General features: G+C 46.4%; 1 protein-coding gene across 1 annotated transcript in view; it reads left to right on the top strand.

Annotated features, from left to right (window-relative positions):
- The window catches only part of Myo1e (myosin IE), a 182,885-nt gene that overhangs the window by 150,941 nt on the left and 15,851 nt on the right, over positions 1-16,093 (top strand). Inside the window, exons 19-23 of the mRNA XM_060384821.1 lie at positions 2,198-2,338; positions 6,865-6,979; positions 7,449-7,618; positions 8,666-8,811; positions 15,544-15,690. Coding sequence (XP_060240804.1) covers positions 2,198-2,338; positions 6,865-6,979; positions 7,449-7,618; positions 8,666-8,811; positions 15,544-15,690 — 719 coding nt within the window. The remainder of the gene's footprint in view (positions 1-2,197; positions 2,339-6,864; positions 6,980-7,448; positions 7,619-8,665; positions 8,812-15,543; positions 15,691-16,093) is intronic.

Below are 16,093 nucleotides of genomic sequence, written 5' to 3'. Positions count from 1 at the left end.
CCTCTGCCTCGGGAGCGCTAGATTTAAAAGCATTCGTCACTGTGTCCAGCTCACGTTTAAACTTAAACTGATTTTTGTATTCCCTTGAAAGTGTGTTTGAACAGCAGGTGGGTGGTGGCAACGCACACCTTTGATCCCAGCATTTGGGAGGCGGAGGCAGGGAGGAGATCTTCGCCAGCCTGGTCTACAGAGTGAGCTCCAGTACAGCCAGAGCCACACAGAAAAACCCTGTCTCAAAAAAAAAAAAAAAAAAACAGAAAAAGAAAGTGTGTTTAACAGAACCATGTTTAAGTGGTCTCACTCTGTGTTGTGTGTTCTGAGAAGGATAAACTCAGTGTTCTTAAAGTATGAAGTCATTCTAAAGAGTGGTTCTGTTTATTTTATTTCCTTTAAGAACTATAGTATTGGGAGTGCTGGGCAAATAGCTCAGAAGCCTAGCCTACAGGAAGCCTGGGGTTCAGTCTCCAGGCTCGGTGAAGACCCGAGATGGCTCAACAGTTAGGAACAGCACTTGCTGCTCTTGCAGAGGACCCAGGTTCAACTCCCAGAATGCATAGTAGCATCTCATAGTTAACTGTAACTCCTGTTCTAGGGGATCCAGTGCCCCTTTCTGGCCTTCTAGGATACCAGGCACACACGTGGCATACGTACATATGTGCAAGAAAATTACTTATGCATATTTTAAAAATCTGTTAAACAATAACAATAATAAAATCTTTTTAAACATATAATTGATTACAAAGAAAGAAAAGGAAAGACAAAATAAAAACAAAACCACGAGTAGGGATATGTTTCAGTAGAGCTGGCTGCCTGTGCCAAGACCTTCCTGGGTTCAGTCCCCAGCACTACAAAAAAAAAAAAAAAATTTAAAAGAAATAAAAACCTCTGTATGCAAAGGCTGGGGCTGTGGAGATGTCTCAGAGGTTAAGCGCAGCACTCACTGTTCTACCAGAGGACCAGAGTTCAGATCCCAGAACCCGGCTCACAAACGCTGTGGCTTTAGCCCCGAGGACTCGGACTCGGATGTAGGCAAGCGTCCTGATGTGGGTGCTGGTCATCTGTCCAGCCACCCTGTCCACCATGCTGCTTTATAAAGCGGGATCTCTGGCTGCCCTGCAGCTCCCCGAGTAAGCTGCCCCAGCCAACAACTCCCAGGACCCTCCGGCCCCCTCCTCCCTGCATTAGGATCATCAGCCTGCAACAGCACACCTGGCTTTTTCACGGCTTCGAGTGACAAGCATTTTACCAACTGAGCCATCTCCCTAACCCAGCTTTGTAAAATTTATTGTGCTGTTAATTGCACTGAAATCTGAATAGATTAGGATTAAGGAGAAAAACAATAACATTTTACTTTGCCTGAAGTATGTCATGGGAACCTTTAGACAGCAAGGGGAAAGAAAAGTAGGTTCTCTTTTCTTTCTTTCTTTCTTTCTTTCTTTCTTTCTTTCTTTCTTTCTTTCTTTCTTTCCAAGCTGTGAGGTTTTTTTCCTTTTTTAATATAATTTTTTATTTATTACAATTCATTCACTTTGTATCCCAGCTGTAGTCCCCACCCTTGTCCCCTCCCAATCCTGCCCTCCCTTCCTCCCTCATCTCCTCCCATGCCCCTTCCCCAGGTCCACTCATAGGAGAGGTCTTCCTCTCCTAGCCTATCGGGTCTCATCAGGACTGTCTGCATTGTCTTCCTCTGTGGCCTGGTAAGGCTGCACCACCCCTCAGGGGGAAATGATCAAAGAGCCCGCCACTGAGTTCATGTCAGAAACAGTCCCTGTTCCCATTACCAGGGATCCCTCTTGGTCACTGAGCTGCCATGGGCTACATCTGTGCAGGGTTCTAGCTTATCTCCATGCATGGTCCTTAGCTGAATTATCAGTTTCAGAAAAGATCACTGGGCCCAGATATTTTGGTCCTGTTGCTCTCCTTATGGAACAAGGAAGACCCTTCCCAGTCTTTCTATCTACCCCTTCAGGAAAGTGGGTTTACACTAGAAACACCAGGATAGGAAGGGAGGCGCAGAAGTACTGTGCCGGCTATCCCAGATGTGGAAGGCCTTTCTAGTCATCAAGATCTATTGCCTGTCATGGAGGGGACCCAGGCGCACAGTGACAGCATTTGCCTTTAAGACCCCCTTTCCCCCACCAGGAGCCCAGTCTCCACCCTAAGCATGACCTCTCTCTCCTCTCGCCTTCATAGGTACGCCATTCTGACCAAAGCTACCTGGCCTGTGTGGAGAGGGGACGAGAAACAAGGCGTCCTCCATCTGCTGCAGTCCGTCAACATGGACAGCGACCAGTTCCAGCTAGGGAAGAGCAAAGTGTTCATCAAAGCCCCAGAGTCTGTGAGTACCAGCTGCAGCCCCACCCCTTTCCTCCCGCCCCGCCTCCGCAGGCTGCCCCACCACACAGCTGGATTCTGGTGCTCCCGCCTCGCGCTTTTCACAGCTTGAGGAAGCCCGACCCCTCCATGTCTCCCTGCCTTCTCCACCAACAAGAGTCACTTGTTTCACAGCATTCAGTTATTTGATAAAAACATCACCCTGTGGAATGGCTTCCCCTCCTCTGCTTTCCCCCTCAAGAAGGTCAAGGTCAAGGGCTCAGAGCGGTTAGGTTGCTTTTATGTAACAAAAGCCCCTGACAGGAACTGCGGGCAGGTCACTGTATTAGTTATTTGTGTCATCACTGCAACAAAATATCTGATGCCAGCACCCTAAGGAAGGGAAGGGTTAGTTTGGCTCAGAGTTCCTGGGGATATGGTCCACTGTGGGAGGGACCATATGTGGCAGGAACCTGAGACAGCAAGGCCCACTGTGTCCACAGTCAAAAGGCAGGTAGAAATGCATGCTAGGGCATAGCTTGCTTTTTTTTTTTTTTATGTCATCTGACGCTTGAACCCATGAAATGACGAATGACGTCACGCACATGTAGAGACATCTCTATTAACCTGTTCTAGATAATCCCACTGGGACTGGCCCAAATCCACTGAGACTTGTTTCCATGGCTACTGTGAATCCCATCACGGCAACAAGGTTAATGATCATCTCAGTTAGGAAGAGTGCGCGCTGCGAAGGGACTCGTTTGTGTGTTATAAGGGAAGTTCGGGCAACTGTGTCCTCAGCTAGGTTACACCAAGTGGGCCAGTCACACATGGGCTCAGGGTGGAGCTGCACCCAGGTGGGAATCTAGCCTGACGGAGATGTGGGCACTGGGTCCTAGAGAACGTTTTCATGTGAGTGGGAGCCCAACAAAGCCCTGAGGATTTCTACCGTTAAGCTCCGGGGCTATAGAGTAGGGACATTGCTTTGTAAGTTGGAGAAGCGACTGGAACTGAAGTTCGGCATCACCGTAGTTTTCCTTCCCGTTGCTCTGATAAAATATGCTAGCAAAAGTGACTGAAGTGAGAAAGGGCTCACTGAGCTCACAGTCCGTCATTGCTAGGAAGCCAAGGCAGCAGGAGCTGAAAGCAGCTGCTGGTCACAGCACAAACAAAGGCAACAGCAGAGGCCAGAGGATTAATGCGTGCATGCCTGTAGTAAGCTTGCTTTTTCTACTCTTAGAGAATGCAGGAGCTCCTGCCCAGGGAATGGCGACACCATAGTAGGCAGGTCTCCCCACTTCATTTAGCATAACCAAGGCACGCCTGCCCCAGGTACGCTCACAGGACAACCTGATCTAGACTCCCTTCCCAGGCAACTCCAGACTGGGTCCTGTTGACAGATAAAACTAGCCATCATAGGCATCATCATTTCTTGAGGTTCCCATAACCATCACCAAACTCCGTTTCAAGGGTTAGTGCTGAAAGAGCCGGGGGATGTGGCTCAGTTGACAGAGTCCTGGTTTAGCCTGCACAAGTTCTGAGTTCCATTCCCAGCACCACATAAAATGAGTGTTGGGGCACAAGCGTGTAATCCTAATAACTGAGTGGTAGAGGCAGGAAAATCAGAACTTCAAGGTCAGCCTCAGCTAAGCCAGTTTGAGGGCAGCTTAGGCTGAGCTATAGGAGACCCTCTTGGGTTTTTTTGTTTTGCTTTGTTTTGTTTTAAAAAGAATATAATCATTGATGATGAAGTTGGCAGATTTACTCATCAGCCCAAGAGGAAATAGCATGGGCATGAACAGTATTACAAGAAATAGGCAAATTCTGGCCAGGTGGTGGGGTGCACACTTTTAATCTCAGCACTAACGAGGCAGAGGTAGACAGATATCAGTGAGTTCAAGGGCAGCCTGATCTACAAAGCTAGTTCCAGGACAGCCAGGGCTACACAGAGAGACCCTGTCTTGAAAAACCAAAAGGAAAGAAAGAGAGAGAGAAAGAAAGAAAAAAAGAAAGAAATTGGCAAATTCTGGCCTCACAGCAATTTCCTCTTCCTGATTCCTCTTCCATCTGTGCGATGAGCCCTACACCCAAAAGTGATGGAGACAGTAGCTGAATGGCGTGGCAAACCATGGGAATTATTAAAGAACGAAATGGCACCCGCCAGCAGACCCCGTCTATAAGGTTGTGGTACAACTTTTCCACACTGAGTTATTTGTAGTCTCACAGCAATTTCATTTCCAAATATAAAATGAAAATGTTGTGTCATAGCGCCATTAGGCAGCCCACAGAACGGCTCCTGTTCTATCTAAAGTGTCTGGAGTGATTAGTCAATGCAACACAGAGATCCTAAGGCCCACTTTCCAACTTAGAAAATCTTCATGTATAATTAAGATGGCCTCAATCGTTTCCCCTGATTTTTTATTCTGATTTAATTGAGCTTTGGAATTTATATCCAAAACCCGCTTTTATTTTGGTCTTTCTTTTAGCTTGCCTTTCTCCCAACAGCTGTTAGCCATCTCTCAATTATCTTTCCTCTGTTTCTGAACTTGGCGAACTCGGAAGCACCATCACCTTCCCTTCTGTCCATATCTAGCCTGGACTTGGAAGTGCTTCTCTCAAAGTTTAGTTTTTAAAGCCTGCCTTACAAAACTGGAGAGATGCTCAGTGGTTGAGAGAGCTTCCTACAGTTCTAGGGACCCAGGTTCAGTTCCCAGCACCAGCACTGGGAGCTCACAGCTGCCTGTAACTCCCAAGTCTGGAGGATCCGGTGTCCTCTTTTGCCCTCCCGCGGAACCCACACCAACACATACACATAAATAAAAATGTCTTCACAGCAGCGAAGCTATCTGGTGGGGTTTGCCCCATCTCTTACAGTGATTGTTGAACACACACCTCCTGCTGGAATTTGCTCTTCCGGCTGTTTCTAGGCCACCAGGGTTGTGACTGGGAGACATTGGCTGGTAAGAAGGTGGCTCCTCCGTGTGTATGTGCTCAGATAAACACAGGCAACAGCCTCAGCTTCCTTCAAACAAAATTCCCTTTCCTTAGGTTCTCTTTTTACCTCTGGAGATTTTTTAAATTCTCTATTTGTGTTAATTTTTACGTATGTGTATATTTATGTCTGGGTGGGCATATGTGCACCTGAGGACAGGTGCCTGCAGAACCTAGAAGAGTATGTCAAAGAGTCCCTGGAGCTAAAGGCGGTTTCGAGTTTCCTGACATGGATGCTGGGAACCATAGTCAGGTCTTCCGTAAGAGCAAAAAGCTCTCTTACCTGCTGAGCCTTCTTTCTGGCCCCTTTTTGGAACATTTTTAGCAGTGACTATACATCATCTTTACTTTGAGTTTGTATTGGTCTGTTTTTTGTTTGTTTGTTTGTTTGTTTGTTTGTGTGTATGTTTGTTTTGCCATCAGTGGCTAGTAAGGCACTACCTGGAAGTGGATGAGGATTTTCCCTACAGTTTTACAAGCTGGTAAAGTGCAGACCTAGAGAAAGGTTTGTATGTTCTGGTGATGAGGAGCCTGTCAATGCCTAGAAAACTTGGGTTCTCTGTTCATCCCTGCCCAATCCAGGTCCATCCTCCTCAGCTGTGAAGTGGACAGGTGTGTGTGGAGTGGAAGGATTCCTGACTATGGTCGTCACTCGGCCCGCTGTAGCCCCATTAGACTTCATGATCCCAAAGCATAGCTGCATGTGAAACTGATTGGTATGAGTTGTTCTGATGGCTTGGCTCTCCAGAGTCTGATTTGGGCCATTTGCTGGGCCAGCTCTCCAGAGCGTCCAAGAGTAACTACTGCAGCCTGGCTATGGCCACTGTGGGTTCTGCCCCGTGCCCTAGTCACTCCTTGGAGATGCATGAGGCAGAAAGTCTAGACTTCTATGCAACCAAAAGTAGGGCAGCCCTCTTCCCACAGCAACACAGACTCAGCTCTGGCAGAAACTGGAAGGTTCTATTCTGAGGCTGTTTGCAGCAGGCTACATCCGCTCATTTGATCTGGCTACCTGCTTCGTCCTTGGACCAGGAAAAGGAACAAGTCCCAGAGACTGTGTGCAGTGGAGGGCAGAGACTACTCTAGCATACACAGACTCAGCCATTTCCATTTCCCTCCCACTGAGGGAAGGAACATACATTAAATGTGGATAGGGCTCCTAACCAACATCCCACAGTAATCATTTTACAATCGTCCCCGATAGGAGCTGATTCTTATGTGTCTCTTCAGTACACTGAGCCTCCTTGGAAGACTAAAACTTGATGCTCAGGGGCCTGGGGAGATGGCTCAGCAGTGAAAAGCACTTGCTGTTCCTGCAGGGGACCTGGGTTCCCACACACTGGCTCACAACCATCCTTAACTCTACTTTTGGAGGATGTCGTGCCCTCTTCCAAAGGCACTGGATACACATGGAACACAGACTCACACACAGACAAAACACTCATACCTATTTTTCTTAATTAATATAAAAATTTGTAAAATAAATATTTTTTTAATTAATATAAAAGTTTGTTCAGATCCTGTGGATTGGCTCAAATGTGTGTTTCTGTGCTGTTCCAGCTATTTCTTCTAGAAGAGATGAGAGAGAGAAAGTATGATGGGTATGCCCGAGTGATACAGAAAACATGGAGAAAGTTTGTGGCCCGGAAGAAATACGTCCAAATGAGAGAAGAAGGTATTTTCATGGTTTTTATTTCATCCATTTAACATTTTTAAAAAATTTTAAACTATATTTGTGTGTGTGTGTGCATACTTGAAGAGTCAGATCTTTCATTCCACCCTGTGGGTCATCAGGCTTAGTAGCAAGCATCTTTTCCTGGAGAGCCTTCTCCCTGGCCCCCACTAAATAAAGCTTAAGAGTAAATGTGGGGACCAGGAGTGCTAGCACCCACCTTAGTCCAGCACTCAAGTTGCAGAGGCAGGTAGAGCTCTGTGAATTTGAAGCCAACATAGTGAAACACTCCCAAAAATTAAAGTAGTTTGAGCTTAAGTAAAATGATAAAATGCTTCTTATTCTGCCTAAAGCATGTGTTGACTAACCTTGCATCATTTAGAATCTTTGTGTATTTCGCTCTGTAAGTATCCTCCTTCTCTTCCTGCCTCACTCATCTGTGTTCCTTCTCTGCTCTCCTGGGCTTTCATAGCCTCAGACCTGTTGTTGAATAAGAAGGAGAGAAGGAGAAACAGCATCAACCGGAACTTCATCGGGGACTACATCGGGATGGAGGATCACCCAGAACTGCAGCAGTTTGTAGGCAAGAGGGAGAAGATTGACTTTGCTGACACAGTCACCAAGTATGACAGGAGGTTCAAGGTGAGCGCGGCTACCCACCTCTCAGAGTGACAACAGAGTTCTCATTTACAAGAATTATAGCTTGTGATTTTTTTTTAAATCTTTTTTTTTTATTGGCTTGTGTTATATGGTAATCCTAAAGAAAGATTTCTATTTGTGTGATGTTACCAACATTTCCAGCTCAAATTTTTATTTTGTTTCTTTGTGTGGCTGTGGCTGTCCTGATCTCACTATGTAGCTCAAGCTGGCCTCGAACTTGGAGATCCACCTAATAGCTTGTGATTTTACTGATTGTGTTCATCGAAGAAAATTGCAAAAACCCAGAGAAGCCAACGATAAACACAGGCATGACTGCATGCCCATTGGCATTTTGTGGGTGTCCTTCAGAACCTTTTCATGCAGACATATTTGTATATTTAGTTTTGCAAAATCAGATGTGCATTAAATGTTCTTCTATGTTCTGTTTGTTTATGTCAGGAAGAACTTCCCATGCTACTATCTTAGTGTAATTCATTTTATGTACCTGTATAGGATTCTATTTAGTAGACTTTAGTAGTCATTCCTTGTGCCCTGAAAATGGACCAGCTCCTGTAGGGTATGTTTTCAGGGCTCCTGCACTGTCCTGTCATAAGGTGGTCAGCCATATATGCTAAGGTGTATTATTTGTTTAGTAATGACTATCTTTATAATCTTATGGATTCCCAAGAAAGTACCTGCAGAGACCGAAGGGAGGCCTGTTTGAAAACCATGTCCTAACAACCCTTTGTAAGGTCACCATGTTTGTGCGTTGACCTGACACTGCCCCTTTACACCTGTCATCCTTCCACCTTATTATAGAACTCTATGCGCATGCCATCTTGTAAGTGGAAGAGAGTCAAGTGTCATCATCATGTAAGTCAGCCTCTTCTCCGTCAAGGGGCCTGAATCGGTAGTCACACAGTAGGCATCCTGGGGAAAGTGAAGACACCACCCAGGAGAGCTGCCCTCTAGCCCAGGAACAGTGGTCCCTTGTCACAGTTGTCACTCCGACCCTGCCTAGCTGCTTTCTGAAAGTCCCTCTCTCCACAGGGTGTCAAGCGAGACCTGCTGCTAACCCCAAAGTGCTTATACTTAATTGGAAGAGAAAAGGTGAAGCAGGGCCCAGACAAAGGTCTCGTGAAGGAAGTCCTGAAGCGGAGGATCGAGATGGAAAGGATCCTGTCGGTGTCCCTCAGGTGAGTGGGGAATGGCTGGGGCAGGGCTTTTTTCAGGCGCTCCTCCACATCGCCTGCCACCTGCTGTTCCACTGGGCCCACAATGGACACACACACGCATTCACGCATGCACACGATAATTTTGAGACAGGATCTTGCTATGGAGCCCTGGCCAGCCTTGCACTCGCTGTGTAGACCAGGATGCTCTTAGATGCCTCTGCCTCCCTAGTGTCGGGGTGACAAGTGTGCACCGCCATGCCCCGATTCTAAACTTTTGAATAAAATATTTATGATATCTCCTGAAGCTCTGTACATCATAGTCTCAGGGGGTCTTAACAGGATAGGAATAAGGTTCCAAAAAGAAGTTGCCACCTCTCGTCAGCTCTCCCGATCAAGGAACGCTCCGAGCCAGTGTCCTTTTAACATTTCAGTAATAAAACTCATGTATGTGACAAATCAGAGTAATTGCTCATACTGAAGTGGAACTGAGGTTCAGGGCTCTGTTCACAGCTTCCCTACTCGTTAAAAAAAAAAAAAAAAACAAAAACAAAAACAAAACAACGACAACAAAAAAACTAGCCTATTTAACCATCCAAAGCCATGTAGAAGGAAATTCTCTTTGTGCCTTTGATAGACGGGTTCACATAATCTATAGCCCTAACATCACCACCTTGTGCTCCCATCACCTGCAAAAGTTGAGTCGCATTTGGAAGCCGTAATTGTCTGTGCAAGTCCTCAGCAGGGGCCCTTTCTCTTGTAATTGCACTCTAGCTTTTGAAATGGATTTTTATGCCTGAGAAAACCCCTTTACCTCCTTTAGGACCAAAGCACCTGGGCTAGATTTCTTCCAATGAAAAGGAACTTTCCTAACCAGAGGAAGAACAGGGGATGGATGGGCCACGCAGAGCTGTTCCGCCACTGTTGGAGGAGGCTTGTTAAAGCAGGGCTAGGACTGGGGACAGAGCTCAGTTGGTAGAGCGCTTGCCTGGCATTCATGACATCCTGGGCTCATTCCCCAGCAGCAAATGAAGCAGGCATGGTGGCTCACGGGTAATCCCAGTAAAGGAAAGTAAAGGCAGGAGGGTCGTAAGTTCAAAGTCATCCTACATAGCCAATACCAGGCCTTCCTGGGCTGCATGAGACCCTGACTCAAGAAGAAAGTGAACACAGTGATCACTGGTGACCACAGCTACGAGGAAATGGGATGTCCCTCTCTAAATGAAACTGCTGGGCTCACGGGAAAGCAGGGTCCTCACATGTGCATCAGCAGTGGAGAAATCCAAAACACACCTGTAGTATGTCCATCCTTGCCTGGGTCTCTGTGGGTTTTCCTTCATGTATTCCCAGTTTTCCTGAATAAAGGGCCAGGTGGGATGATGAAATTAAATGTTTAAAACACTAATTCAGGATGGAATAACATTTCTAAGCCAAGAAATAGACATACAGTGTCCCTCCTCAATGCTACCTCAAGAAGAGCCCCAGGGTCCCCAGGACAGGCTCTGGCTGCTGCCTAAGTCATCTGTAAGCTCTGGTTCACTGGCTGTGTTACACCCTGCTGGCCACACCCTTCCTGGCCACCCTCGGAGTTCAAAGGAACCCAGCGGGAAGATGTTTTCTTTTTTCCGTTCCTGAGAAGACACTGGACCAGGTCATAACCAGGCGACTGAACTGTCTGGCACACACCTGAAGCTGTGGCTAAAAGCTGGGAAATCACACCTGGAGGCTGGTTTATGGAAGCCGGGATTGTTTTTTTCTGCCCTTACTGCCCAGGCCTGTCTTTGGTCCATCCGACTTTACTATCTGACTACATCCTCAAGAAACTAGCCACCCTCTCACCAAGCACCTCCTGTCCTGTAGCTGTATCTTTAAGGATTATCCACTGTGATTGTTTACTTCCTTCTGGTTTACCAACCCCTCCTCCCACAGCCTCTGGGGCTAGAATATGTCCTAGCAAGACCAGCTTTTCCTCCACCCCCTCCACAGTATGGGACTAGGAGGATGGTAGGCTATGCAAAACTGAGCCCCAGGTTGAAACTAATCATAGTACCTGATCCCTGAGTGGTGGTGTAGGTTTGGTGTATGTGTGGGCGTGTCTCAGAACACCTCCACGTGGTGTAAAGAAAGCAGAGAATAGCTGCCTTGCGCTTCAGAGAGAAAAAAAAATGTTACAACATCTGTATGTGTTTTCAAGAATCTATGAGACTTATTACTTGGTTTTTGGCTGAACTGACTTATCTCCGGGTGTGTTTCTCTGGTTTAAACTATCAAGTATCCCCCAAGCTTAATCTCTGAGGCCACTACTAACTTTTCTGACCTGAGTGTCAGGAGGAAGTGGCTTCCAGCCCTCTCTTCAGACAGTCCAACCATCCGAAAGCAATTAAGCAGTCTGGGAAGTATACTCAGTAGTAAATATTTGATACGGAGGGTTTAATGCTCATTTCTTTAGGTATGATAATGGCCTTGTGGTTCCTTTCATATATAAAGAAATTTTACCTTTTAATGGCACATACTGAAATATTAAGCATAAAATAATATAATATTTATACTTTGCTGTATACTGGTTCTTAGCCATAAGCCTGAGAAGAAAGATGTAGTCTTTGCTTTAAAATAACCTAGTTTGTGTGTAGAAGAAGGGTCTGTAGTGTGGATAAATACAGCTGTCCTTTCCTTCCACCCGTGTGGGTGCCAGGGATCGAACTTGGGTCATTAGGTTTGGCAGCAAGCACCAGCAACCCAGAAACCACAGAAAAGCGGCCAGGAGGACCAGGACTCAAACTCGAGTCTCCGTGCTTCAGCGGGCACCTGTGTGCACATACATACACAGGCATAAGGCATCGTTTCAAAACAATAAAATCTGACATCAGAAACACCACCACAGTAGTGAGTTCTCCTCCTGCCCCGCCGTGGGCCTATAATCCTAGCCATAGCTCTCGGCCAGGTTTACAGTACCAGGAGATGAACTTCCTTCTGTGGAACAGGCCTCAAATCCAATGCCTAGAGCAGGCGGTGACTCATGAGTAGTCAGTCCTGTCACTGTTCCACTGGTGGGCACATTTGCCTGACAGGTCGGGACTGTGGCAGGCAAGACCACTGATGTCCTTTCTCTGCCAGCAGCCTGTGTAGCCCCTCCCCGTACCATGAAAGCTGGAAAAGAACTTCCCTAGTCATTTTGAGATCGATTTCTCTATGTCCTTCAGCCAAAGTGTGTGGCGTCTTCAGCATTAGGGCCTTCTGGCTCGTTACAGCTGACAACCAAGAGCATGGGCAGCCTGTGCTGTTTTGGGGTGCCTCTGGAACCTCCCTGACCAATAACTTGTAAACAGGCTACCTGTGTCGGACACTGAGATTTTCCTTTAGCACTTACTGCTTCTGGGAGCAGGCACTGCCCACCCATGCAGGACAGGCACCCCGTTTTAAGCTCCTATTAGGAGAATGGAATGCACTATCAGGGCGGCCTTACTGTAATAGATGCTGTGGACTCTTATCTGACGAGGCTTTCAATCCCTCTGTTCTGTGAGCTCCGGGATGGGGATGGGAAGGGGTACGGGGCAGTGGTGGGGGTGGCTGTCTATGTCAATAGAGTTCCCCGTACTTGATGTTACTAGAAAATGATCTCTAAAGAGAGAGCCTTAGACAGAGGTCCTGGCTCCCCTAGCATGTAAGCAGGGCTCAGTATCTAACGCTTGTAGTCCCAGTTGAAGGCAAGAGGGTAAGTTCTCTGTCTTCCTCAACCACATGAGTTTGCAGCCAGCCTAGGCTACATGAGTCTCTATCTTAAAGTTGGGAGGGAGAGGAATGGGGAGATGGCCCAGCTGGTAATGAGGATCTGAGCACCCACGGAAAAAAGCCAAGCCAAGCGCAGTGGCATGCTTCCGAGGAAGCCCAGGATTAAAGAGGCAGAGACAGGAGGACCCCTGGGACTGAGGTCCAGGTTCAGTGAGAGACCTATCTCAGTGAAGTTAGGTAGAGAGTCTTTGAGAAAGGCACTGGATGTGAGCCTTTAACGTGTGTGTGTGTGTGTGTGTGTGTGTGTGTGTGTGTGTGTGTACACGAGTGCTTACACACACAGCCCTCCTACTGCCTATTTTACTGACATGAATGGTATTGAAATCTGAACTTGCTGTCGGTGATTCAAGATGGGTGAGCTCCAGTTCCTGCCTCTAGGCTCCCTCCCCTTATGGGCTAGGAAACAGACACTCCAATGAACTCCAATGAACAGGAGCTTGCACAGGAGCTTCCGGGAGGCTGGGGAAGGAGGGAGACTCGCGCTTACCTTGACAGTCAGGGGCATCTTCTGGAAATAGGCCAGCACTCCGGGTAGGGAGGCTCTCAGTCTGATGCTTCTACAGAGGTTCTCAACCTTCCCGACCCTGCGACCTTTTAATACAGTTCTTCATGTTGTGCTGACCCCCTCCCACAACACAAAACTATCTTCAGTGCTATTTCGTAACTGTGATTTTGCTACTGTTGTGAATCACTGTAAATACTGTGTATTTTCTGATGATCTTAGGCGACCCTGTGAGGAGAGCATTCTACACCAAATGGGTTGAGACCCACAGGTTGAGAATCGCTGTTCTCGCTCCTCTTGGGGGGACAGAATTCTGGAAAAGCTTTTAAAGAATTCATCGGCCTCTTTCTCTTACAGTTTATTAAAAGGAGACTTTATTTCATGGCCAGGAAAAAAAAAATGTTAAAAAGACTTAAACAAAGAGATGCTGTATTTGGAAATCACCTTTTGAGCTTAAAAAATAAAACCTAATTTAGGGCTTTAGTCCATTTTGTAACACTTTTATAAAGATGACCTGTTGGTTAAGAGAGTGAAAAAAAAAAAAGTCTTTTTCAAGTGTTGTCAGTAATACAGTAAGCCATAGTGGAGGGGAATGAAGAGCAAATCAGAGCCAAATCGGAGCCGGCAAGACCTTTGAGCACAGCAGGCCACAGACAGCCGTAAGGAACTGTCCCTGTGTGTATAAAAAAGACAGAGGGAAAGCCTTTAAAAACAGGTCTGGCTTTTTTCTTTTCTTTTCTTTTTTTTAAGGGTAAATAAACCTAAAAGCTTTGTATCTAAGCCCAGGACTCTGGGCTGAATAAAGGAAGTTTGACTAATTTCCACCTAAGGGAGGGGCTTTTGAGTTTGATGGTTCATAGCTGAAGTGTCCAAATGTATCTCATGTTTAGATCCATGCTGCTAACTGGCATAAGTTTTGAGTCTCCTTACACACACACACACACACACACACACATGAATGATAATGACACTCAAGTCTAAGCACATTAAACTTCTCAAGGTCTTGCTCCCTTCATCCTGTTGAATAATGAATAGTCTTCCAGAAAGTACTACCAGGGAAGCAGGCTTGTCCAGAAATATCAGAGCTAGAGCGCAGTAAAGGCCCAGTATGGGAAAACTGGTCAAGAGTCTAGAATCTCTTCCCTGGGTAGAAACCTAACATTCCAGTTGGGTAGGCCCAACACCTGACCAAGGGGCCACCCCTAGGAAGGCGGGCCCCCTTAAACCATTGAAGAGATAAGTGGAAACAATTATTCCTTTAATAGGACACCATACTCTTCCTTCCCAGAATTCCTGCTCCCTAGCACAGTCCCTCCTAGCTATCATGAGGTCACCATGAAGTTCATTGTAACTATAATCCCCAAATTAAAAAAAAAATCTAATAAATAAATAAATCTATCTACAATTTTAAGAGCAGAAGTAAAATTTAAGGTGTATTGTTAATTGTTCCCTCTGTGTTTATTTTAGGGGTGTGAGTGTTTGCCTGAATGTGTGTCTGTGTACTAGTGTACATGTGTAGTACAAACAATGGTCATTAGGAGGCGTCATGTCCCCTGAGACTGACGTCACAAACGATTGTGAATAACCATGTGAGTGCTGGGAATTGAACCCTGGTCTTCTGGGAGAGCAACTGGTGCTCTTAAAAAACACCCTGGGACATTTCTTTAGACCTTAAAATACATTTTAAAATATAGACTATCTGTTCTTGATTTTGAAACCACATGGAAGTGTTTAATTACCTAGTGGTTAGCTAACAACTTCCTTTTTTATTTTTTAAAGACTCGTCTGAAATCATGTGTGTATATGTTGCCCGTGTGCAGGTGTCCTTGGGGGCCAGAGGAACTAGATTTACAGACAGTTGTGAGTGGCCCAACATGGGTGCTGGAAATTAAACTCAAGGCCTCTAACCACTGAGCCATTTCCTCAAGCCCTCAACTCCCCTTTGAAAACAGATTTCATCAATTTGATTATGTAGTTCTTAGTCTGGGAGCTGTTTACTTATTTCTTGTTGTTATCTTTTATTTATTGGGGGAAGAGCAGCAGACACATCACACAGCATGTCTCTGGACATCAGAGGATAGCTTGCTGGAGCTGTGGGTACCCCGGAAGCAAACTCAGGTCATTGCGCTGGTCAGCAGGGGCCTTTACCTGCTGAGCCAGCTCCTGCTCCTGTTTTAAATATTATGAGAGAGAGAGAAAGAGGAGAAAAGGAGGGAAAGAACTGGAACAAGGGAAAGAAGGTAGGAAAAAGAGCTTAATAATGTTACAGGATGTTTTTAACGAAATAAAAGTTATAACGGAGGGCCTCGTATACAGCTCAGCCGTGTTCGGAACAGGCTCAGTGTATACACGCACAGCAGTACAATGACATGTCTTTAGCATGCATACCCTTCCTGCCTCCAAACGACAATGACCGTGGCTGAGTAGAAATGCAGCCCAGGCTAACTCTGCCTCACCTCTCTCAGTACCATGCAGGATGACATCTTCATTCTCCATGAGCAAGAGTATGACAGTTTGCTTGAATCCGTCTTCAAAACAGAGTTCCTGAGCCTCTTGGCAAAGCGATACGAGGAAAAAACCCAGAAGCAGCTACCTCTGAAATTCAGCAATACGTGAGTGGAGGCTGGCGCCCGGACTGGGAGGTGGGGGAGACCTGTGTGTTCTCAATGGTTCCCTCACTTCCGCAAGCCCCACCCTGGGTGCCTCAGAACTTCCAGGGACAGCAGGCCCTGCTGAAGGTAGCCTGGGTGGTCATGGGCTAGGGTCATGCTAGGGTCATGCTAGGGCCGCATTTGTGTTTCTGTGAAATAATCCAATCAAAAAAGAACATTTTTAAAATCACTTATGCAAAGATCACTCAAGTAAGACAAGGGAAAGCAGGTGTCAGCAGAGTGAACTGTACAGTCAGGCTGGAAGCAGGGAAGAGTGACTGCAGTAGGGGTTCTGACTCCCTAGGACTTGGGGTACAGGGGCACTGTCTCATGACTTGACTCGCCTTCCCCTGTTTTAGTGAGA

The sequence above is a fragment of the Meriones unguiculatus genome, chromosome 6 (assembly GCF_030254825.1).
Source record: "Meriones unguiculatus strain TT.TT164.6M chromosome 6, Bangor_MerUng_6.1, whole genome shotgun sequence".
Lineage (NCBI taxonomy): Eukaryota > Metazoa > Chordata > Mammalia > Rodentia > Muridae > Meriones > Meriones unguiculatus.
Note: the sequence above shows the minus strand (reverse complement) of the source record. Positions and strands in the feature narration are given on the sequence as shown.